Genomic DNA, 26,158 nt, shown 5'->3' with positions numbered 1-26,158 from the left:
TACCTATTGATCAAAGGAACAGTTCAGAATAGGTTGCAAAAGACCTCATTAGAATGCACAATTACTGGAAACATGAGTCACTTCATTATACTGCTTTATTCATGATTATTTAATAATACAAAAATATATATTATTATTATAAAAATTAAATATTAAAAATAAATTAATAAAGATATTTAAAGCAAAATAAGTCTGAACTCTCACCTCATGAAATATAAAATAATGAATATAAGCCACACGAAAATCAATATGAGAAAATGAAGTCTCAACTGCTGCATGTGCCATAGTCCGATGCCTACTGGAAGAAAAAAACATTTTAATTTCCTCAAACAAAGCCTCCCCAGCTGTGTTTCAAGTGCAAGCCTGGCTCTCTGAGGTCAAGTCTTTTTCTACCAAGTCTCTGGTACTTGAGCTGAAGGCCTTTTTGGTGAGAAAGCGCAGTTAATAGATTTTTTTTTCTTCTCCCTCTTGGAAAACTATTATGGATTCTGGAAAATTCTTGCTGGGGCTCTTTTGTGATGTGGGTCTATGAGAAAAAGCAAATACAACAACAGTCTCTGTCTAAAAAAAAAAAAAACCTTCAAATATTGCAGAAATGCAATTTCACCAGCTCCTCTATGCCAACGTCAGTCCATTTCACAGCCACAATGGGAGCCCGTTTCCCCCTCATTTAGTCAGCCTGCCTGGAACAATGAGCACAGAAGAATGGCAACAGGTAATTTAAAGAGCTGGCTGAGAAGGGCGTGGGCTGGAGGTGGCCCAACTCTGGCCCAACACCACAGACCACCACCAGCTAACTTCTGGTCCTTCTCTCACCAAAGGAAAATCACAAAATGGGCGACTGTCTATGGGATATTCCATTCTCTCTGTGTTCTTTGAGTTTATAGGCTCTGAGAATCCATCAGACTTGCCAAATACAGTACCAAATGAGATTACGAACATTCATCAGGTGACGACCACCAATATGTGGCTCTGATATAAGACCATCCTCTGTGGTCAAGAATTAGGAATTCTAGTTTTTATTAATGTTACAGTTAAAGGAATAGTTAACTTAAAAATGATAATTCTCTCATCAATTACTCACCCACTTGTCATCTCAAACTTGTATGACTTTCTTTATACAGCGGAACACAAATGAAGATATTTTGATGGAGATATGATGTGACTATATACATTTAATGAAAGTCAATGGGGTCCAACACTTAAGTTCCAAAAAGGACATGGATTAAACCACATGGGTTCTTCAGGGAATCCGGCCACGGAGCACCACTCAAGCGCCTAATGCCATTAATGAGCGCAGCCATGCGGCAGTAACAGAACTGGAGCACAGCTTCTGCAGCAAGAGCCTGGCTGTGTGGAAGCTTTGCACAGCCGCTTGAGTGGCGGGAGACCAGTTAGGCTGAGCGTAGCTTTATAGGGACAGAAACTGATTCAAGGACTGTTAAGTATCGCACAAGGACAAAGTGGTATTATATTTCATTGCTATGTGAAAGCTTTGTTGAGCACTAAGAAAAACAAGAATATTAATAAATTATTAAAATCTCAAGACCTCCACATTTATTATCAAAGCATTATAATCTCTCCCTGTGTTTAATTTAAACATATTTTCTTAATTTCTGAACACAGGCTTTTCCCCTTTAACTTGAAGGACAGTAAGGGGAGAGAGAGGGGGAATGGGATCGAACAGAATGAAAGACAGATTCGAACCTGTGTCCCTGTGAGCACAAAACCAATTGAAGGCTGATTTCTTTCATATAAAAGTTTGAACGCTTTGGCTCTGTGGTACTTCTAATGTTGCACTGTGTGTTTGAGTGGCTTGATATAGCAACACTGTCTCAAATAATGGCATGAGTTTGGGGAAGGACTGTTTGGTGAACAATGGAAATGGATCTCCGGGGGAGATTTGGGAAACAGTCATTATAGTTGCAATTCTGTTTGGTGATACTAGTACCGCAGAAATTACACACTGCCACTTTAAAAACAAAATTAAATTAAGTTTGGTTATATTTACATTCCTGTGGATGAGATTTCTAATCTTCCATACCAGAGAAAACCAGCTGCCTTTCATGCATGGCACTTAATTGAAACTTGAATAAAGAGAATAAAGCTGACATGCACATCTTTTACTGTAGCACAACGACACAAGACTGTAAGCGAGTGATTCAGCTACTGAAGGTAATTAAGGTGGTTTCTTCACAACAATCCCTCCACATCATAATGTTCATACTCAATTCTACTGCTGCAGGTCCTCATAACTTAAACCAGGCCTTACAAGTTTATTGAGTGAATCTCACAAAACCAGTAAAAATCATGCTCAGGTCACATTTCACTCCAAAGTCTAAATAAAAAAACATATATGCACTGGCGGCCAAAAGTTTGGAATAATGTACAGATTTTGCTGTTTTGGAAGGAAATTCTGATTAATATAATGTTATAGTAAATACTGATCAATGTCCTTAACTATCATGAAAGTAATGTTGCAATGCAAAAAAATCTCAATGGCCCCAAAAATAGGCTTAATTTTCTGGTGAGGTGAAATATGACCTTGTTGTGGAAACATTTTTAACATTTCATGAGATTCATTCAATTAAAAACCCCTAATAAGACCTAAATCAAAGGGAGAAAATGGAGAAATCAAAATCAGAATAAACTTCCTATGATGCTGTTAACCATGCCATGCTTGAATTTGACATCCCTGGAAACAATAAATCTTACCCACTGAACTTAGAAACAGGGTTGGAACTCATACTAAATGGCTTCTCATACTAAGCTCTAAAGTTTCGCAAGTAAAACCAGTTGTAGCAGAGGACGTACTGTAGCGTGTAGTGCTTTGTTTCAAATAAGCAATGAGTTTTAAAATATAAAACTGTGTGTTCCTATAAGTTCAATAGTATCAATACACTGCTTTTAAAAGTACAAAGCTATGCTGTGTAAGAATATTGTACACTTTTTACAGGGACAGTCCCACTCAAACAATCAGGATTAAGCACCTTGCTTAAGGGCGATAATGGTGATGGTTTGTGGCTTAGCACTCAGAAATATCTAAAACAAAATGTAAAAATCCAGTCTATCAACCCTTGTGCACTAGAGAGTAAACTTTGTTATATAAAGTACGCAGAGTAGCAGAAGAATTCCATCATTATGTCCAAGGCAGTAAAACTGTTGGAACTCTAGGTGGAGCCAAGGAGCTTTGGCAGAAGTGTCAGACAATTATAGCTCGGTAACAAACTGAGTAAGAGCTAAAGGCTGAATCAATAGCTTGTGTTTCCAGTATCAGAGTTTAATACATTATTTGTCAAAGGCAAGTCACAGCTAAACTCAGTGTGTCACTGAAGTGTGTCTTTGCCGAGCTCTTTATTATTATTGCCGTTTTTAAAAACGCACAGGATCCTATAGTCACAGGCTGGACTCATTTCTTACATTAATTCATAATTAAATTTAACTTAATAAATTAGTTAGACAATACTATCATAAATATTCTGTGACTGGATTGTATCTGTCCAAATAAGATGTATAAAGAGTATCTATGTTTATATAAATTTGTTTAAACGTGCCAGGCAGGGGTCTGGGTTCTTCTCAAGGTTTCTTCTTCATCCAATTTAAACATTAGAGTTTTCCATTGTCACCTTTGGCTTGCTCACTGGGGGTTGTAAGGCACTATTCTTTGTAAAGCTGCTTTGGAACAGTATGCAAGGTGTATGCATTTCTCTTTGCACTGGAAGCTTCTGTCACCATGACAAATTCCTTATGTATGTGTGTAAGCATACTTGGCAATAAAGCTCATTCTGATTCTGATTCTGAAAAGCACTAAACAAATCAAATTTAATTGAACTGCATACAGGAGAGCACAGTGAGGGAAACCCAGCAGATTTATGTCAATGAAAATCAGTGCAGTGCTTTCAGGTCACCTAAAGACTGTATGATAAAACGTCTGTCTTAATTGTATATGGAAACATAAAAACTAGTAATCCCAGGTCAAAGGTTAGTGGCCAACAGATGTCAATGTGCCAACATAGCAGTATGCAGAGAAACAATGAGAGGCCTGAAAAAGAGCTGTTTGAAAGAAACCCCAGCTCTAATTTGACCTTCTAAAAGCTCTAAACAAATCAGAGATTTACAGAGAAGAATCAGCCCTAACAAAGAACAGACTGTGTTTTCCTTTAATTTAGGATAAAGCCACATTTTGTCTTGTTTTGCTGTGGATTAAGAACTACCTGAGGTGGCCTTTGCTGAGTGCTTCTGCAGGAAGTCCAGAGTCTGAGCCAGGGACTTTTTATTGCAGTGAATTGAGAGCTCTTCCTTACATTCAAAGCACCTGTTAAAGAGATCAAATGGCAGCTGAATGACCATCATCTGATGTTTCAATTAAGGTTAAATTTATTTTATCTTTAAGGTCCTAGACTAGATGGTCTATTTGGTGATCGAAAACTGATACAATATCATCAATTTCATCTTACCAGGCCTTCCATGTAGTGAGGCTGATGGTGATACAGTGAGAGTCAAAGTGATGAGCTTGCTGGTGTTTTGTGGAATGCTGAGTTTCTGCTTGGTTACAGCCCTGAAAGGGTGAAACACAACAGCAAGGTTCATATATTCTTTCAACAGGAAAAAAAAAAGTTACTCGGATCATTACTCGGCGAGATTTGGTGTACATTTTTAGCAATTCTGTACTCCCAAATGTGCTGTTGTACAGCCTAAAGCAGTGTTTCTCAACTGGTGGGTCATGATCCAAAAGTGGGTCACAGGTCTATTTGGACTGGGTCGCGGAAAGCAGGGAAAGAACAATGCCATGGTTCTCCCATTTTTCAGCCGCAGCCCCGAAGACTAGAACAGAATGCAGGGTCTTTAAAATTATTTTCAACTTCACATGGTGTATTAAAAACACAATGGTTATGGCGTCTTCAGTCAAGCCAAAAAAATTATTGAACAGATAATGAATATTTGCAAATACACGGTTCAGCCAGCAGTGATGACAACAGTTGTGCACGCTTACTAAGATTTCTATGGTAAACTGAAGATAGAGCAAACATGCTTTCTGAGCATTCTTTCATTGAGTTGGCCAGCGAATCTTCACATAATGACAAAATATGATGCATTATATTTAGATTATGCCATCTTTTGTACTTTTTGTAACAGATTACGTTATAAAAGCCTATAATATTGAATAGGCGAGACACTGGAACATCAAGACGCAATGCAGCAGCCAAAGGCATTTGTCTGACATACATAATCACTGAGCACTTTATTAGAAACACCTGTAAACCTACTTATTCATGCGATTACCTAATCAGCTAATCGTGTGGCAGCAGTGCAATGCATAAAATCTCACAGATATGGGTCAGGAGCTTCAGTTAATGTTCACATTAACCATCAGAATGGAGAAAGAATGTGATCTCAGTGATTTCGACCATTGCATGATTGTTGGTGCCAGACTGGCTGGTTTGAGTATTTCTGTAACTGCTGATCTCCTGGGATTTTCATGCACAACAGTCTCTAGAGTTTACTCAGAATGGTGCCAAAACAAAAAACATCCAGTGAGCAGCAGTTCTACTGACGGAAACACCTTGCTGATGAGAGGTCAACGGAGAATGGCCAGACTGGTTCGAGCTGACAGAAAAGCTACAGTAACTCAGATAACCACTCTGTAAAATTGTAGTTAGCAGAATAGCATCTTAGAATGTACAACACATCAAACCTTGATGCGGATGGGCTACAACAGCCTAAGACCAGGTCTGGCAATTTATTAGGACCATAGTGTTCCTAATAAAGTGCGCATTGAGTGTATACAGTATGAACATGATGTAAATGCCCCCCACCCATGAATAAGTAGGTTTACAGGTGTTTCTAATAAAGTGCTCAGTGATTATGTATGTCAGACAAATGCCTTTGGCTGCTGCATTGCGTCTTGATGTTCCAGTGTCTCGCCTATTCAATATTATAGGCTTTTATAACGTAATCTGTACTTGACGAGTACTTAAAGTAATTACTTCAAGTACTTGAGTGCACAAAATGCTCATCCCTAATCCATCAAAAAACCCATCCCAAGTCCATCAAAGTAAGACAATCTTACCTGGAACCCACACTTAAGGCACACAAAAATGTCATGTGCTCCTACTGATTCCCCCTCGAATATATTCCTTTCTTTAAGGCATTCGCAGCACACTGACCACAGGCTTCCTGTCACTGCCTTCTTCACTGAGCTGAGGTCCACAGCCCTGCTCACATGCTGGCACGTCAGCCCTAGAAGCCACAAGAACAACAACTCCATTACCCATAATCTGAAAGTAAATGCCCAGTGTTATAAGGGGAATAACATGCATGGTCTTTTAATGTCTTTAGTGTTGTCACAGTACCAAAATTTCAGTAGTCGGTACCGATACCAGTGAAATTTCACGGTTCTCGATACCCATTTCGAAACCACAGCAAAAATATGCTAATATGATAATGTGCTGTTGAACTCATAAGTTTATTTATTTTTAACAATTATTTTAATAATTATAGTTTAATAATTATTATTTTCCAGAAAATGTTTTAAAGTTTAATTTAATTTAATCATCAAAATGGTGTCTAATCATTCATTCTTAAAAATTTTAATAAGTAAAAAAATAACTTAACATGTCATTGCATTTTTTTTGCCAAACTTTTATTCAGCAGCTGCCTTGCTTGTGAAAAATTTATTAATTATTGTTATTATTAATATTATTATTACAGATAATATTACATTTGACTATAAAGTTGTAATATATTTTTATAAAATGTTTAATTTAATTTCTTCAATTTCAAGCATCAAGCTTTTATTTTGAATCGTGCTTTTATTAATATGTGTGTTTTTTTGCTGGAAGCTTCACTTTTACAGATAAACATGGTCCAGTGTGATCATCGAAGACTTTTAAGTCATGTCTGAAATCTCATCTGTTTACACTGTTCTTTGAGTCTGACAAATGAAATGTAGGACACAGTTTTGGAGTGTTTGTATTTTAGACTACTGGTGTTTGTATATGTGGCAATTTTCAAATGTTATGTTTTAAATTTTAATACTGTGAAGCACTTTGGTCAACACTGTTGTTTTAAATGCTATATAAATTATACAGTATACGTATAAATATATAGTTTACATGTGCTGCGTGGTTCACAGTAGATTAGTGCTCTGCTCTATCATCTCAAACAATGTGAATGATTCTCAATATCTGTGCAGTTTCTAGTGTTTGAGCGGTCGGATTTATACATTAATTTAAAGTATGCAGCTCATCCACGCTAAGATTGCAGCCTTCAGCGGTTTAATAAATCACACTAGGACATGTCACTTGGATTAATTGTCCATTTCAGTGTAAAAGAAGTAACAGAGCATGCGTTCAAAATAAGCTTGTGAGCTTGTGTGTCAGTCATATTGCCCGCTGGTACGGACAGATTCGGTGCTCGGTACTACCGGTACTGCAGAAACACTTGTATCATTACATCTTTTCTATTTTAGTATCGACTTGGTACCAAAGTACCGGTATGTGATGAGGAGGAGGGCGTGGCCGGGCCGTGATAGTACCAGCCGGCACTGAATCAGCTGATCTGCGGGAGAACAAGATAAAGGGCAGCCGGGGGCACCAGTTAAAGAGAGACGCAAGTGGCCGTGCTGCATGTGTGTCTGTGTCCTTATGTTTTATGTTGTTTTAAGTTCATTTATATCATTAAAGTTTATGTTTATTGTTCAGCCGATTCCCACCTCCTCCTTGCCCGCCTTTGAACTGTTACACGGTACTTCTGACAACACTACTTTGGATGCTTCTCTGTGATTCAAATGTACCCTAAAATGTACATGCATGAGAAATGACTTTAAAACCTTGCCTTACCGCCAACCTCATCGGATGAGTCTTCATCGCAAGGCTTCTTTGGCTTGTTAGACCGCTTGGTCATGTCTGGCGTTTTTAAAGAGAAGGGGTCCTTCAGCCGCATTTGTATCTAGGAAAAAAGTCACTCACTAAGTAGAGCCCATAGTACAGTTTAGAGTATAGCCTAATATTCTCAATATTTACACACAAGACATACAGTGGCAAGAAAAAGTATGTGAGTCCTTTGGAATTAGCTGGTTTTCTGCATTAATTGGTCATAAAATGTGATCTCATCTTCATCAAAGTCATAAGTATAGACAAACACAAAACGACCCGCACAATGTTTAGAAGGAATTTTGGACAATTCTTCCTTACAGAACTGCTTCTGTTCAGCCATATTCTTAGGATATCTGGTGTGAACGACTGTCTTGAGGGCATTTTACAGCATCTCTATTGGGTTAAGGTCTGGGCTCTGACTGGGCCACTCCAAAAGGTGGATTTTCTTTTTTGAAGCCATTCTGTAGTGAATTTACTTTGTTTAGGGTCATTGTCCTGCTTGGGAAAACTTGGGAATTAATTTTTCCCTCAATGATGGCAAGCGGTCCAGGCCCCGGAGCAGCAAAGCAGCCCCTAATCACGATGCTCCCTCCATCGTACTTCACCGTTGGGATGATGTTTTCATGTTGGTATGAGGTGCCTTTTTTTACGCCATACGTAGTGCTGTGTGTTCCTCCCAAACAATTCAACCTTAGTTTCATCAGTCTACTAAATATTTTCCCAGTAGCGTTGTGGAGTGTCAAGGTGGTCTTGGTAAACTTCAGGCACGCAAAAATATTTTTGTTGGAAAGCAGCGGTTTCCGTTTAATGTTTTCCGTATAGTAGACTCATTAACAGATATGTTAACCAGTTCAAATGATTACTTCAAGTCTTTAGCTGTCACTCTAAGGTTCTTTTTTACCTCACTGAGCATTCTTCAGTGTGCCCTTTGAGTCATCTTGGCTGGACGGCCACTTCTAGGAAGAGTCTCCATTTAAAGACAATTTGTCTAACTGTGGACAAATGAATATCTAAGCTCTTCAAAATAACTTTGTATCCCTTTCTAGCTTTATGCAACGCAACAATTCTTGATTGCAGGTCTTCTGAGATCTCTATTTTGCAAGGCATGGTCCACGTCAGCAGATACTTATTGATAATAGCAAACTCAAAATGTTTTTGAGAAGTCAAAGTAGCTGTAACCCACACCTCCAATCTCATTTCATTAATTGGATGCCAGGTTTGCCAACTCCTGACTCTAATTAGCTTTTGTTGATGGCATAAGCCTAGTGGTTCTCATACTTTTCCAACCTACACTGTGAATGTTTGAACGATGTATTCAATAGTACAAGAAAAATACAATAATTTGTGTGTTATTAGCTAAAACAGATTGTGTTTGTTCATTACTGTAACTTAGATGAAGATTGAATCAGATTTTAAGACAAATTTAGGCCTGTACATAAATGCAGGTAATTCCAAAGGGTTCACATACTTTTTCTTGCCACTGTATGCCTACAATCAAGAAGGTTAATGCACAGTTTTGATACAGACTACACAAAATGTATTTGCCGCTAATTAGTCTTTTCCTAACAAATTGTTGTGTTGTAACATTTGTAAAACAATATAGAGTTGGAATATTTAGTAATAGCTCATTTAATTGCGATATTATTGTGCTCTTGTGAAGCCAGACACAATTATTAAGATTGTTAAACTCATGAATTATCACAAAAGGACAAAATAGCACTACATGCTTTGTGCTCTATGGTATATACAGATGAAGTCAGAAGTTTAAATATACCTTAGCCAAATACATTTAAACTCAGTATTTCACAATTCCTGACATTTAATCGTAGAAAACATTCCCTATCTTAGGTCAGTTAGGATTACTACTTTATTTTAAGAATGTGAAATGTCGTAGCTGAAATGTCATAGCCTGGGTAGGTCAGCGAGTACTGACGCTGACTCCCACCCCTGGAGTCGCGAGTTCGAATCCAGGGTGTGCTGAGTGACTCCAGCCAGGTCTCCTTAGCAACCAAATTGGCCCAGTTGCTAGGGAGAGTAGAGTCACATGGGGTAACCTCCTTGTGGTCGAGATTAGTGGTTCTCACTCTCAATGGGGCACGTGGTAAGTTGTGCGTGGATCGTGGAGAGTAGCATGAGCCTCCACATGCGGAGTCTCCACAGTGTCATGCACAACGAGCCACGTGATAAGATGCGTGGATTGACTGTCTCAAAGCAGAGGTAACTGACACTTGTCCTCCGCCACCCAGATGAAGGTGAGTAACCACGCCACCATGAGGACCTACTAAGTAGTGGGAATTGGGTATTCCAAACTGGGAGAATAGGGTATAAATGAAATGTCAGAATAATAGTAGAGATAATTATTTATTTCAGCTTTTATTTCTTTCATCACATTCCCAGTGGGTCAGAAGTTTACATACATTTTGTTAGTATTTGGTAGCATTGTCTTTAAACTGTTTAACTTTTAAATGTTTAAATGTTTCTAACAAACATTTTGGTTAGCCTTCCACAAGCTTCTCACAATAAGTTGCTGGAATTTTGGCCCATTCCTCCTGACAGAACTGGTGTAACCGAGTCAGGTTTGTAGGCCTCCTTGTTCACACATGCTTTTTCAGTTCTGCCAACAAATTTTCTATTGGATTGAGGTCAGGGCTTTGTGATGGCCACTCCAATACCTTGACTTTGTTGTCCTTAAGCCATTTTGCCACAACTTTGGAGGTATGCTTGGGGTCATTGTCCATTTGGAAGACCCATTTGCGACCAAGCTTTAACTTCCTGGCTGATGGCTGATGTCTTGAGATGTTGTCTTCAATATATCCACATAATTTTCCTTCCTCATGATGCCATATATTTTGTGAAGTGCACCAGTCCCTCTTGCAGCAAAGCACTGCCATAACATGATGCTGACACCCCCATGCTTCACGGTTGGGATGGTGTTCTTCGGCTTGCAAGCCTCACCCTTTTTCCTCCAAACATAATGATGGTCATTATGGCCATTTTGTTTCATCAGATGTGAGGAAATTTCTCCAAAAATAAATTTTGGAGAAAAGATCTTTGTCCGCATGTGCACTTGCAAACTGTAGTTGGGCTTTATTATGGTGGTTTTGGAGCAGTGGCTTCTTCCTTGCTGAGCAGCCTTTCAGGTTATATCGATATAGGACTAGTTTTACTGTGGATATAGATACTTGTCTACCTGTTTCCTCCAGCATCTACACAAGGTCCTTTGCTGTTGTTCTGGGATTGATTTGCACTTTTTGCACCAAACTATGTTCATCTCTGTGAGACAGAATGTGTCTCCTTCCTGAGCAGTATGATGGCTGCATGGTCCCATGGTGTTTATACTTGCGTACTATTGTTTTTACAGATGAATGTGGTACCTTCAGGCATTTGGAAATTGCTCCCAAGGATGAACCAGATTGTGGATGTCCACATTTTTTTTTACTGAGGTCTTGGCTGATTTCTTTTGATTTTCCCATTATGTCAAGCAAAGAGGCACTGAGTTTGAAGGTAAGCCTTAAAATACATCAACAGGTACACCTCCAATTGACTTCGATTAGCCAATTAGCCTATCAGAAGCTAATTGGCTAATTGACTGAAGGCTTGATATCATTTTCTGGAATTTTCCAAGCTGCTTAAAGGCACAGTTAACTTATTGTATGTACAATTCTGACACACTGGTATTGTGATAAAGTCAATTAAAACTGAAACAATCTGTCTGTAAACAATTGTTGGAAAAATTACTCATGTCATGCACAAAGTAGATGTCCTAAACGACTTGCCAAAACTATATTGCTAATATTAAATCTGTGGAGTGGTTAAAAAATTTGTTTTAATGACTTCGACTTAAGTGTATGTAAACTTCTGACTTCAACTGTAAATTAGAAAACACAACAGAGAGCTCTTAGTAACACTACAGAATACAACATATCTGCATCTAGCTGTAAAACTAACCCTAATCTGATCCATGTTTGATGAAACCTCTGAACAATATATACAATATAACAGTTGTAGAGTACTTCTTCATATCTAAATAGGGTTGAGTTACCTCAACGGACAGAAAAAGCAGTGCAAGTTCTAGCTGAATCACACATATACTGTAACAAATTAACTTTATAGACAGTGTTGGGGAGTAATGGAATACATGTAACGGGATTACGTATTTAAAACACAAAATATAAGTAACTATTCCACTACAGTTACAATTTAAATCATTGGTAATTAGAATACAGTTACATTCAAACATATTTTGATTACTAAAGAGATTACTTTGCATTTTATTGTCATTTGTTTCATTTAATATTTAGTCCTTTCAGATGGAAAACATTTATACATATAAATGATGCGATCCAAAGTGCATTTGAACAGTGATGAAACACTTTACTATGATGTGTTACATTCATTCGTGCACACAGACCTTGTGCACATTGTCAGCTTTACGCTAAGCTAAAATGCTATTTCTAGCCATTTTACATGCACATGTTACCAGACACAATCATATTTTTTTTTATCAAGAAAATTCACGTTGGATCATAATTTTTTTTTTTCTAGTAAGACCTTTGATATTAGGGCAAAAATCGTATTCTTGATAATAATTTTTGTATTGTTTTCCTGTAAAAATATCTAAAAATCCTTAAAACAAAATTAATTTGATTTATCTTGTTTTAGAAACAACACTGCAAAAGATATTTAAGTTTTTCAGAGAATGTATTTTTAACGTGTATTTTGTCTTACTGTACTGGCAGAGTTTTTATAGTCAAAACAAGTGAAAAAATCTACCAGTGCTGAAGAAGTAAACCAAAGTATTTAGAATACATTACTGACCTTGAGTAATCTAACAGAATACGTAACAAATTATATTTTACTGCATGTATTCAGTAATCTGCAGTGGAATACATTTCAGAAGTAACCCTCCCAACCCTGTTTATAGACTAATGGATTTGAATACAGTTTAGAATAGTAAGGATCCTGACAAAAGTTCTTCATATTGAACCAACAAATCATTAAGAGCAGGGATCCCACACCTTTTAACCAATTCATTTCCAATACCTTTCCAGTAATTCATGATTACTAGAGAAGGATCTTAAATGACAGTTATTGATATGTCACTCACAAAGAGCAGTTTCAAACTTAGAGCGGAGCATACCTAGAGACATTTATTTTAAATTCCTTATTACATTCAAAGACTTTTCCGGGGTTGGAACATTCATTTTAAAATCCACTGATAATTACAGGTTTTCCATGACCCTATAAGTGGGAACCCTATAAATGAGGATAAAGAGAGAATAGCCAATAGCTATAGATGAAGTTACTGTTTACAAACAAATGCTCCGCCCCTTCCGGGTTCTTTTGGTAGCCCAAAAAAGAACCGCTGTCTATTGGGGCTTTTCCACTGCACGGCACATCTCGACTCTGCTCGCTTTTTAGGGGTTTTCCACTGTGGATAGTACCTGGTACCTTTTTTAGTACCACCTCGGTATCAACCCGCTAATTTTAAAGTTAGCAAAAGCAATAGCAGTATCATTTGTTCACGTGACTTTCGAATTGTAAAAAGAAATGGCTGTGCACAAAACCACACCGTGGTCAATAAACGAGGTGCAGACGTTCCTCTCGTCAGCAATGAACGAAACGACGTGAAACAAAAAGTCTTTCAGGAAGTGTCTCAGCTGTTGGCCACACATGACTACCACCGGACCTACCAACAGTGTAAAAACTTAAAAGTGACTACAGAACCATCAAGGAACACAACAGCCGGAGTGCTTCAAACAGAAGAAAGTGGAAGTGGTTCAACCAAATGGACGCTATCTATGGCAATAGACCAGCGAGAAATGGGAGGAAGAGTGCCCTGTACTCAGACACGGCGTTGTTGGAGTCCACGATGGAGGATGATACGTTTTGTTACGTTAACTCTATATTCTGCTTGAAAGCTTCGCTTTATTTAGTTGACCAGCTACTGGAAAGCTTGCTTCTAAAACAACCAGGCCAATTTAACTGTTACACTTGTGTAAAATCACCATGCAACAACTGCTTTATGCAGCACAATGAGCTAGTAGCTAACAGCTAGCGGTCGTGTTATTGTTTATGGTCAGTAATGTTTGTGTCGCGTTTAAGATGATGTCACGGCAGTAGAGGCGGCGCAACTATGACAATCATTTGATATGAAATCAAATATGATCTAATGATGATCTTACATGACCAAGATCACTATATACTATATAACAAGAGGAACAGATCCTGTCTCCACCACTGCAGCGCATGGACTACTGTTTGTGAAAGGATAAGTGAATAAAAATAATGTCATACTGCTAAAATGATGTCTTTGCACTTATTTTGAAAGCAGTATAATATATAATAATATTGTTCTATCGTAAATGGCTGTTATTAAGTTTTGATATGGAATATGATCATATTGAAGTAAAATATTATTATTTATTGTATGTAAGTTAATAATTTAAGCAGTTAAGGTACATATTGTATGTCTGATGGTAGTTTTCATTTCTAAGTACACAAATTCTTAGGCTTTATAAGCATGTTAAACATGTGAGGATGTGTATTCATCAACCTGTAAAATGTCCGACATAATCACACAGGCTCATTGAACCAAACTTAAAACTTGTTTTGCTGATCATTCAGAAAAAACCCACATACTTTTTTTTACTGTAAACCATAGGTATTCCTTTATAATAACTTGTATTAACATTAACAGACATTATTACATTCTATAAATCTTAAAAGATTATTAAAACTGCAGCAATGCCTTTTTCCACCATTGAAATCTGCAGCTCGAAAGAACCCGGAAGCGCGGTTTCCTGCGGCGTGACATCAGAGTTATTTCATCTATTAGCACAACCACTGATACTCATACTTTGACATTAGCAAAATACTCATTAAACTGTCTAACTTTCATAGGCAAGCACTGTTATCATGGCTGATGGCGTATAAACACAATTTCTGTCCTCGTAGATGTTTGATTTGGAATAATAAGGATATTAAATATAAAAATAAAACACTTTTCTTTGAATATTGGTTTAAAAATACCATCTTATTGGTGACAGAATTGTTCCACCCCAACAGTTATCTATTTTCATACAATGAATTTTTAAACAAATATAAACTTCCAGTATCAAGCAATTGTCTTTGATGCTATTCCATCTGGACTCCTTCAGTTGTTGTGTTTTGCTAAAGTTGTAGATTCTAATCCTACTGTTGATTTTAATTTAAAATTAAATGGTTTGAGTATTACTGATAATAAATGCAACAATAGTTTCCTTAGACAGATTTGCCAGCCAGTTAAGATACCCCCAGCAAAAAGCTTTTGGAATTCACGTTTTCAAGATATTAAGTGGGAGGACGTTTTCATGGTCTTTAGGAGATATTGTGTCACCAATAAAATAAGGGATGTGTCGTTTACCCTGTAAATCAGGTCATAAGGAGATTTTAAAAAGATACTGACTTGACATGAGTGTTTTGCAACTTCAGCATTGAGAGTATTGTGCATCTTTTCTTTGATTGTACTTGTACTAAATAGTTTTGGTGTAACTGTGAGGTTATTTTTAAGGAGATCACTGGGACTGAGATTATTTTGGAAGTTGAAGATGTTTTTTTTTATTATTTTATGATAAACCCTTAGAAAAGAAAATATGTTATGTCATTAACCTATTTATTATTTTAGGTAAATATTATATCCATAAATGTAGATGGTCAAAGAAAATCCCACATTTTGGACAATTTAAGTTTGAGCTCTATCAGTACATTGAAACTTTGGAGGGTGTAAGGAACAACGACTATGGACAGTTGTAAAGCCTTGAACTTTTACCCATATTAGACACCCCTGTATCTATGGCTTTTGAATGTTCTAATACCCCTTTGTATATAGTTATTTATGTTTTTATGTTTCTTTGCGTGTTTATCTTTGTTTCCCTTTTAATTCTTCTGTTATGTGAAATGTTACAGTAAAGCATAAAAATAAAAAATAAAAATGATACTCATGAACGACTGACAGCAGGTTTCAAGGTTGGAGGCCTTTGCTTATCCAGCAATAAAACAGCCAGCTTTGTTTACAGCACAGGGTTACTGAAAAAGAGTAGCTCAAGCGTCAAAAAGTCTTTGGCTGACAGTTATAAACAAGACTCACCCCGGTTATATTCCCCTCTTCTCCAAAATCACAACCAAATAAGTGAACGTCAGTTGTCAAGTGGCCAGGTGTAACAGCTGAGCTGCTAACTTATATATTCTTCCAAGTTTCTAGATACAGTAGATTTACTGTTGATAGTTTGGTTGTTTACGTGTTCGGAGCTAGCACTTAAACAACCAGGAATCGAATAATCCTGAAACACAAGTTCTTATTTTTGTTAGCATAGTTGGTGGCAGTTGGTAATGAACAGAAAACACAAGTATGACATGTGTCACGTGATCATCACATGCTCCTCAACGACGCACTACGGGTCCTTGTATGGCCAAAACCAACGCAGCCGAACTCCTATTGCAGTTGTAATAAAAGTGGTCATCGTGAAAACCGAACTTTACACATTTCAAAATAGAAATAAGTTAATACTGTACAACGCTGAATGAAAATAGTAAGGCAAAAAAGTATAAATTATTGTAAAACTTTTAATCTCGCGTTAAGATTCTCCAGTTTATACTAAACTACTATACTATACTATATTATACATGAGAATTTTTGGTTTATTTTTTTCTCTCCTTGGCTGTACTGTTTGTTATATTTTTCATAATACTGACAAAAAAAATTTAATGGTTAAATAAAGGTTCGTCACATCTATTGACAAAGAGGGTATATGAACATTTTATTACTAAATTTCTTGATTTTTAATCACTAAAACGGATGAAAACTAATATAAAATTAAGTTAAATTTTTGTACTACCAATAATAGCTTTTTTATCTTTATGTTAGATAACTGCACAATTTGGGTGGGCCTGACCTAAAACACGTGCATTATCGTGAAATAACCATTTTACAGGATATGGATGCTTAAAAGAGCAGTGTACCAGAGCTTCTTTTATATATACTGAAATAACAACCTCCGCGGTTCTATCACAGGAGAGAGCGTAGCCAAAGAGTATAGTAGCGGCTAGTAACGGTCAACTAGCGTGTTACGACAGTGAGTCAACGTTTGGAGACACCATACAAATGAATGGGGAGAGCCGTAAAGTGACACCAACCTGTCGCAAAATGTTCGGGACTTCTCTTATAAAACAGCAATTTTATCGTCGTAAACTCCACACACAGTTAATTCCAAATGGATTATTTAGTGTAAAATATGTTGAAGATTAGCGGAAAGGCGGTCAATTCATTAAGTGATTAGCTGTTTCCTCACAAAAGCAGTTTATTCAGCGTACTGAAGCATCTCCTCCGTAGACATCCATTCAAAAAGAACGGCCTCTTGTCTCCTCGCCAGTGTACCGCCATAGAATGTCTATGGGACCGCCGCGTTATCCTATTTCAGGCTAGACGTGATCCGTAGTTGTGCGCATGCGTACGTATTTGGACGCTGTACACCACGTAACTTTCACACTGCGTTTTCGTCAATATTTACATACAAAATAAGCTAAAAGGAACGTCACCACTTTGCAGTTTTCAGCACGTTAATTCCGAACATGGCGTTAAATGTGTGCTCCCGGTTGACGATGAGTATTCCCCTCGTTTTAGCGAGCAGAAATGTCGTTCCTGTCACAAGACTACCGGCAACGGGTTCATGCTGGACACATTTACGATGCTTACACCGTGAGTGTTTCAAATGTTGCGATGTACTTTTCACTGTTGAATGTTATAGGGCGTGCTTGACATTTAAAGATAATGAAAAATCACGGCGGAACTTGCGTTTGTCATGTACATCTTCCAACTTCAATATATGCGAAGTCTTTTTCCTACGTTTTGGAAAGTTTGTGCTGTACAAGTTTTTCTAAAAGTGTGAGTGTATACATTGTTCTAAGATGCGAAAATATAGACTTTTAATAATAACTCGTAAAGACGCATAAACAAAGGTAGCAGAAGAAGAACGGTCAAGTGTCTGTGTTATCTTTCAGAGACCCGTGCCATTCGTTTTGACGGTGGGCTATTGCGAAATTTCAGCTCATCAAGCCAGCCTTCAATAGACGTGTCCTATGATCAGCTGAAGAAACTGCTGGTGTCCCGATCCGGTGTGGTTATAGACGTCCGTGAGCCGTGGGAACTCAGAGAGTACGGGAACATTCCTGGGTCCATTAACGTACCCCGTAAGTCAATGCATCCTCCTTTCCAGGTCCTCCGGATGTGCTTGATATTTAAAGGGATACATCACCCAAAATTAAAATCATTTACCCACCCTCATTTGTTCCAAATCCTCTTTCTTTCATTGAAAACACCAAGGGAGATGCTAAGCGGAATTTTAGGGACTGACAGCTGCAGTCACCATCTACTTACATTGTATGGGAAAAAAGATGCGATGAAAGTGAATGGTGACTGAGGCCATCAGTGCCTAACATTCTACCAAACATCTCCCTTTGTGTTCTGCAAAAGAAAGTCAGTCAGGTTTGGAATAATATGAGGGTATGTAAATGTTGATTGTGTTTCTTCATTTCTGAACGTACCTCCATGTTTCCTCTCACCTGAAGTGGGACAGGTGAATGGAGCTCTGCAACTCAAGTCTGAAGTGTTCAAGGAGAAATTTGGTGGAGATATGCCAACACACTCCCAAAATATTGTGTTCACCTGCCTAGCTGGTGTAAGAAGCAAAACAGCTCTGGATACAGCAGTGGTTTTAGGATACACCAAGTAAGCAGTTATGCTTATTAGTACATTTTCTTTGCCTCTTATACACAGTTTCTTTCTGTTCTGTAAAAAAAATAAAAAATAAAATAAAAATTTGGAACATGTGCCAGTTGACTTTGTGTTGTTGAAAAAAAAATCAATAATAAAAAAATGTATCACAAAAAAAAGAGAAAAGATAGTAAAGCCTTATGGTGGGTTACCTTTTAGAATCATCATAGCAAACATGTTTGTCAGTCAAGTCTTTTGTAGTCTTATCAGTGAAGAAATCATGTTGGCAGCTTGACATTGTAGCATTTACACTCTCTGGTTGACTATAAAAATTGTAATGTGTACTGAAGATGTTTTTAAGCTAACTTTCCAGTAGCAATGCCAATATAGCGGTACAGTATTTTAATAGAATATTCACCCCAAAAATTTAAATTCTCTCATCATTTACTCACCCTTGTGCATGATCAGATGTGTATGATTTTTTCTTCTGCGGAACACAAAGATTTTTAGAAGATTTTCTCAGCACTGTTGGTTCATTCAATGCAATTGAATGGTGGCCAAAACTTTGAAGGTAGCATAAAAGAAATCCATACAACTCCAGTGTATGGGTGAGAAACAGGTCAATATTTACCCTTTCATACATACATATGTGAAAGTTAATAACTGGGTCCCGCAGAGTAGTGTCACACATATGTGTTTCTGCAACAGCCAGTTACATTACAAGCTGCCAGATTCAAATCGGTTTTCGCGCTGACACAAGCTGCGCTGGTCAAGCGTTTGTTATTTATATTCGCTCAAACAGTTACTCATACAGTCTTTTAAACTACAAAATAAGTTTCTTTTATATACATACATCCAACTCGACACTAAAGTACCGTGATAAAAAGTTTACAGCTCTTATACGCACAGTCAGTAAATCAAACGTGACCTTCCTCTGATGCATGCTGCCATTTGTTTACATTAGTAGCGGTTGTCATTTGTCAAACAAACAGCTACTCAAAGAGTCTTTTCAAGCACATAATATGTTTATTTTATGTAACAAACAGCCTGATTGTCACCAAAGTACCACGATAACAGTTCACAGTTTGTATATGCACAGCCATCATATCTAAACGCGATCTTCCCATGCACGCAGCCGCGTCTGCTGATTAGGTGCAGATGCGGTTTTCATTCACACAAACGGCAACTCAAACAGTCTTTTCAGGCATATCATACATTTGTTTTCTAAAACAGACAGCCAAACTATCACAAAAGCACCACAATAACAATTTAAAACTTGTATACTCTCACAGTGAAATCATGCTGATCGAGTGCAATTATCCGATGCACGCAGCCAAGTCGGTTTACATTAGCGCTTGTCACACAAACACACACCTACACACACACAATGTCTGAGATGTCAAAAAGTTCATATAGGCAAACTGGACTGCTGATATTATTTGTTCATTTGTTTTGTATAGCTATAAAGTAAATAAAAACAGTACAGGAGACATTGCCCATTTGTTCACATGTTTACTATATTAATACAATGCTTTTTTTATGACAAGAAATCAAAAAAAAAAAAAAAGAATTGTTTACACTCTGCCCCCCTCTACCAGCTGTGCAGTATCACGTGCAAGAATAACTCACTCCAGGGGGCACTGCAGTGGAATTTAGACCCTACTCATGAAAAGGTTAAGTCCTATTTTACTTTAAATCTCCTCCCTGCCCAGTTGGTGTCAATATGCACAAAGAATGTGAACTGCCAAAAACAAAAGAAGACTGTGAAAGTGGAGATGTATAGGAAAAAAGGACTTAAATATTGATCTGTTTCTCACTTACCTATCATATCACTTCTGAAGATATGGATTAAACCACTGGAGTCTTATGAATTACTTTTATGCTGCCTTTATAAGCTTTTTGGACCTTCAAAGTTTTTGTCATCATTCACTTACATTGTATGGACCTACATAACTAAGATATTGTTCTAAAAATCTTTCTTTGTGTTACAGCAGAAAAATATATAGTCATAAACATCTGGGATTGCATGAGGGTGAGTAAATGATGAGAGAAATTTCATTTTGGGGTGAACTATCCCTTTAATAGCTTAAAACCTTTTCAAGTTTGTTACTCCGAGTCCCAACCCTCACTTTGAATTTTTATTTATATGGCCTCAGTTGTCTAATTTTCTCTTTCTCCCTGCAGCGTCCAGCATTATCCAGGTGGATGGCAAGACTGGGCAGAACGTGAAAGAATACAAACCAAAGTGTGATCCTCACATTGTAGACATGGTAACCCTTTGATAGGAATTAAACTGACTTGTATTACAATCTGGTTTATACCATTGACACGAAGGTCAGAACAAGCCATCAAGATATAGAATTCATGTGTTTTGACTTGCAATAAAGGAATGGTGTGGTTATACTCTGTATTGCCAAAAGTATTCGCTCATCTACCTTTAGACGCATATGAACTTAAGTGACATCCCATTCTTAATCCATAGGGTTTAATATGACGTCGGCCCACCCTTTGCAGCTATAACAGCTTCAACTCTTCTGGGAAGGCTTTCCACAAGGTTAAGGAGTGTGTTTATGGGAATTTTTGACCATTCTTCCAGAAGCGCATTTGTAAGGTCAGACACTGATGTTGGACGAGAAGACCTGGCTCGCAGTCTTCGCTCTAATTCATCCCAAAGGTGCTCTATCGGGTTGAGGTCAGGACTCTGTGCAGGCCAGTCAAGTTCTTCCACACCAAACTCGCTCATCCATGTCTTTATGGACCTTGCTTTGTGCACTGGTGCACAGTCATGTTGGAACAGGAAGGGGCCATCCCCAAACTGTTCCCACAAAGTTGGGAGCATGGAATTGTCCAAAATCTCTTGGTATGCTGAAGCATTCAGAGTTCCTTTCACTGGAACTAAGGGGCCAAGCCCAGCTCCTGAAAAACAACCCCACACCATAATCCCCCCTCCACCAAACTTCACAGTTGGCACAATGCAGTCAGACAAGTACCGTTCTCCTGGCAACCGCCAAACCCAGACTCGTCCATCAGATTGCCAGATGGAGAAGCGTGATTCGTCACTCCAGAGAACGCGTCTCCACTGCTCTAGAGTCCAGTGGCGGCGTGCTTTACACCACTGCATCCGACGCTTTGCATTGCACTTGGTGATGTATGGCTTGGATGCAGCTGCTCAGCCATGGAAACCCATTCCATGAAGCTCTCTACGCACTGTTCTTGAGCCAATCTGAAGGCCACATGAACTTTGGAGGTCTGTAGCGATTGACTCTGCAGAAAGTTGGCGACCTCTGCGCACTATGCGCCTCAGCATCCGCTGACCCCGCTCTGTCATTTTACGTGGCCTACCACTTCGTGGCTGAGTTGCTGTCATTCCCAATCGCTTCCACTTTGTTATAATACCACTGACAGTTGACTGTAGAATATTAAGTAGCGAGGAAATTTCACGACTGGACTCGTTGCACAGGTGGCATCCTATCACAGTACCACGCTGGAATTCACTGAGCTCCTGAGAGCGACCCGTTCTTTCACAAATGTTTGTAGAAGCAGTCTGCATGCCTAGGTGCTTCATTTTATACACCTGTGACCATGGAAGTGATTGGAACACCTGAATTCAATTATGTGGATGGGTGAGCGAATACTTTTGGCTATATAGTGTATGTCAAGCCTTATGCACTTATACTGTATGATGTGAGCATTTGGCATTCTCCCCAAACATTTCATTTGACGGATATATTCAGTTGGAATGGGAAGTACAGAAGCCTACATTGTGTAATACTATAACTGATATTCAAAGGGCTACTGGCTTATAATACTTATAAATGTAATAAATATTTTGAGCAGGTATTCCAAATATTGTATCTTTAAATACTTGAAAGACATTGTATCCCATGATTTATGGACTGAGCTTAGCACTGTGTTTAATTAAAATAATTATATGTCAAGAATTATGTTTTTTGTATTCTTGGAAATAAAACTTTGTTACTACATTGTGCTTATCTGAAAACAGTATATCTGTTTTTTTTTATCCAAAGTATCCAAATAATGTAACAATGTATACCAATTAAGTATATAAATGGTATAAAAAGTTAAACTTGTGCACATAACTACAAAAAAAGGATTTTTGCTGCTTGTTCAATTTACTTAATTAAAATGAACGAAAGCAACACAATTCTAGAAAATGTTTTGTCCCAACTTGATTTCATTGCGTTTTATCCACTTAAATTTTTTAAATGGAAGTTTACTTAATCCATTTGAGTTGGGACTACATGAATACTTTTTGTGGTGTTAAATTAGCATTGATGAAACTGGGCAGCGGACTTTAATTTGCCAGCATCCTTTGCATTGGACTCGATAGGGAGCATAAATGTTAAAATTAAGTGTTATTTTATGTGTTTTTGTGCAAGATGAAAATAAAGGGGGATACTTGTTAGTGTTTAATGTTTTGTTATGTTGAGATTAAGAAGAGTTTCTGTTATGTTGGAGTTTTGGGGTTTCCATTACACTGTAATAACTGATTTTAAGGTGTAGCTGTACCAACTATCTTTGAGTTCACAAAACTAAAATTCATGCCAACTTGTTAAGCTTTGATTATCTTAACTTGTACTTAAGTTGAATTAATAATCGTATTTGCCATTTCAACTCACTTTTTAGTTTACTGAAAATGATTTGCCACCTCCATGAATAAATAATGAGGTTAGTGTGGTAGGCCTTTTGTTTTTTTGTTGTTGTTTTTTGTTTTTTATTTATTTTATTTTTTTGCCGATGTGTGGACTTTATTTGTGCTGTTTTTGTTGTTTTTGTTATTACTGTTAGTTAATAGTTGTGTGGTGATGTTAATAGCTTACAGTTGAAGTCAAGTTTACATACACTCTCATAAGTCATTAAAACTTATTTTTTAACCACTCCACAGATTTCATATTAGCAAAATCTAGTTTTGGCAAGTCATTTAGGACATCTGCTTTGAGCATGACACGAGTAATTTTTCCAACAATTGTTTACAGACAGATTGTTTCAGTTTTAATTGACTATATCACAATTCCAGTGTGTCAGAAGCTTACATATACTAAGTTAAATGTACCTATAAGCAGCTTGGAAATTTTCAGAAAATGATGTCACGCCTTTAGCCAATTAGCTTCTGATAGGATAATTGGAGTCAATTGGAGGTGTACCTGTGGATGTATTTTAAGGCCTACCTTCAAACTCAGTGCCTCTTTGCTTGACATCATGGGAAAATCAAAAGAAATCAGCCAAGACCTCAGAAAAATTTTTTGGACCTCCACAATTCTGGTTCCTACTTGGGAGCAATTTCCAAATGCCTGAAGGTACCACATTCATCTGTACAAACAATAGTACGCAAGTATAAACACCATGGGACCATGCAGCCATCATACCACTCAGGAAGGAGACACATTATGTCTCCTAGAGATGAACTTAGTTTGGTGCGAAAAGTGCAAATCAATCCCAGAACAACAGCAAAGGACCTTGTGAAGATGCTGGAGGAAACAGGTAGACAAGTATCTATATCCACAGTAAAACAAATCCTATATTGACATAACCTGAAAGGCTGCTCAGCAAGGAAGAAGCCACTGCTCCAAAACCACCATAAAAATGCCAGACTACAGTTTGCAAGTGCACATGTGGACAAAGATCTTACTTTTTGGAGAAATGTCCTCTGGTCTGATGAAACAAAAATTTAACTGTTTGGCCATAATGACCATCGTTATATTTGGAGGAAAAAGGGTGAGGCTTGCAAGCCGAAGAACACCATCCCAACCGTGAAGCATGGGGGTGGCAGCATCATGTTGTGGGGGTGCTTTGCTGCAGGAGAGACTGGTGCACTTCACAAAATGGATGGCATCATGAGGAAGGACATACGTGGATATACTGAAGCAACATCTCAAGACATCAGCCAGAAAGTTAAAGCTTGGTCGCAAATGAGTCTTCCAAATGGACAATGACCCCAAGCATACCTCCAAAGTTGAAATGGCTTAAGGACAACAAAGTCAAGGTATTGGAGTTGCCATCACAAAGCCCTGACCTCTATCCGATTTAAAGGCAATGCTACCAAATACTAACAAAGTGTGTGTAAACATCTGACCCACTGGGAATGTGATGAAAGAAATAAAAGCTGAAATAAATCATTCTCTGTTCTATTATTCTGACATTTCACATTCTTAAAATAAAGTAGTGATCCTAACTGACCTGAGACAGGGAATGTTTTCTACAATTTTAGTAACTGTGAAAAACTGAGTTTAAGTGTATTTGACTAAGGTGTATTTAAACTTCTGACTTCAACTGTATATTTTATTTAATGGTGTTTGTTGAGTGTCACCATTACTGAGCTTTGTATTGAAAACTCTGTGCCTCCTGTTCAAACTATTTGTCATGTGTATTGTGTTGATTCATGTCTTTTATTTTGAAAAGTTTTGTTCCTGTTCTCTTGTCATGTGATTTCATGTTTTCCCTCCATGTTCATGTGTCATGTTTTCATTGGTTTATTGTTTAATTATCTTGTTAGAGTTCTGTTTGTTCATTGGTTTATGTTCTCCCATGTCTTGTATTTAAGCCCTCATCTTTGCATTGTCTAGTTGTCAAGTATTGAATATATGTGGATGTGTTTTTGTTCTTGTTCTAGCCAAGTCAAGTCAAGCCAAGCCATGTTATGTTTATGTCAAGTTTTAAGTCTAGTCAAGTTCATGTTTATAGTTAGGGTTTTGTTTTCACTTTTGTAAATAAACTGCACTTGGGTTCTCTTCACTCCTTTGTCATCGTCTTCATCATTGCCAGTGCCAGCTACTATTGGATGTTTAGCCTTTGCTGGTGTTCACAAAGTTCTTTAATCAGAACTTATACACCATTGCATAGTTACTAAACCAAACTCTGTAGAGCTTCCAACCAGTATTTATTTAGCATGCTAACAAGTACTTTTAAGTTAGTACATAAAGAAGTAGTACAGAGTTACATTGACATGTGTAATTTGGTAGATTTACCCAATTCAACTAGGTTATTTGTACACAAAGTGTGTGTTGAGATTACATAGTAATTTTAAGTTAAGAAAACTCTTCAAACATATGGAACCACTGTCCTTGACTGAATCGAGTTCAGCCAAAGAGCTAGTTTTTTTAGTCTACCTCAAATCATGCAGCTTGTTGAAAACAGTAATAGGACTTGTCCTAGATAAAGTAACTCATATTGTTAATTAGTGCAACATTGAATGCGCTCATTTGTAAAGCTCAATGATTAATATTTACTATGCTTAAACCTTTAACACTTATTTTGTATGTTCAACAATTTCGACCCCATAAATAATACCTTTTACAGCTATACATCATCTGTATGGCACTTCATGTGCTTTTGTTACTGGCTTATGTGAATTCCAGTGTCATCAGTGATTAATGACAACAAGAGCTCTACATGTTAGTCCCATTATACAATCAGAGAAGAATTTCTTGTGTACTAATAGAGGTTAGTCTTCGAGGCAGTATGTGTACCATAATCAATATTAGATGTGGATTTGATAAAGCCCTGTTTCTCA

At 37.5% G+C, this 26,158-nt stretch overlaps 2 protein-coding genes across 9 annotated transcripts in view; one reads left to right on the top strand and one right to left on the bottom strand.

The window, feature by feature from the left end:
* The window catches only part of LOC127453917 (ubiquitin carboxyl-terminal hydrolase 45-like), a 79,906-nt gene extending 62,621 nt beyond the window's left edge, over positions 1–17,285 (bottom strand). For 2 of the 5 annotated variants that reach the window (XM_051720692.1, XM_051720694.1), the window contains exons 1-5: positions 16,006–16,299; positions 7,842–7,950; positions 6,071–6,240; positions 4,458–4,558; positions 4,215–4,315 (exon numbers count right to left, since the gene is read on the bottom strand). In XM_051720692.1, the coding sequence (XP_051576652.1) occupies positions 4,215–4,315; positions 4,458–4,558; positions 6,071–6,240; positions 7,842–7,944 (475 nt within the window). In that variant the 5' untranslated portion in view covers positions 7,945–7,950; positions 16,006–16,299. Of the gene's footprint in view, positions 1–4,214; positions 4,316–4,457; positions 4,559–6,070; positions 6,241–7,841; positions 7,951–16,005; positions 16,305–17,206 lie in introns of those variants that run through there. The other 3 variants (XM_051720693.1, XM_051720695.1, XM_051720696.1) reach the window with 3 other exon arrangements.
* Positions 17,286–17,349: 64 nt separating this feature from the next.
* The window catches only part of LOC127453921 (thiosulfate sulfurtransferase/rhodanese-like domain-containing protein 3), a 255,581-nt gene continuing 246,772 nt past the window's right edge, over positions 17,350–26,158 (top strand). Inside the window, exons 1-5 of one of the 4 annotated variants that reach the window (XM_051720702.1) lie at positions 17,350–17,613; positions 17,916–18,104; positions 18,483–18,642; positions 20,812–20,897; positions 21,110–25,363. In XM_051720702.1, the coding sequence (XP_051576662.1) occupies positions 17,487–17,613; positions 17,916–18,104; positions 18,483–18,642; positions 20,812–20,878 (543 nt within the window). In that variant the 5' untranslated portion in view covers positions 17,350–17,486 and the 3' untranslated portion in view covers positions 20,879–20,897; positions 21,110–25,363. Of the gene's footprint in view, positions 17,614–17,915; positions 18,105–18,482; positions 18,643–20,811; positions 25,364–26,158 lie in introns of those variants that run through there. The other 3 variants (XR_007899472.1, XR_007899473.1, XM_051720701.1) reach the window with 3 other exon arrangements.

The sequence above is a fragment of the Myxocyprinus asiaticus genome, chromosome 16 (genome assembly GCF_019703515.2).
Source record: "Myxocyprinus asiaticus isolate MX2 ecotype Aquarium Trade chromosome 16, UBuf_Myxa_2, whole genome shotgun sequence".
Classification (NCBI taxonomy): domain Eukaryota; kingdom Metazoa; phylum Chordata; class Actinopteri; order Cypriniformes; family Catostomidae; genus Myxocyprinus; species Myxocyprinus asiaticus.
Note: the sequence above shows the minus strand (reverse complement) of the source record. Positions and strands in the feature narration are given on the sequence as shown.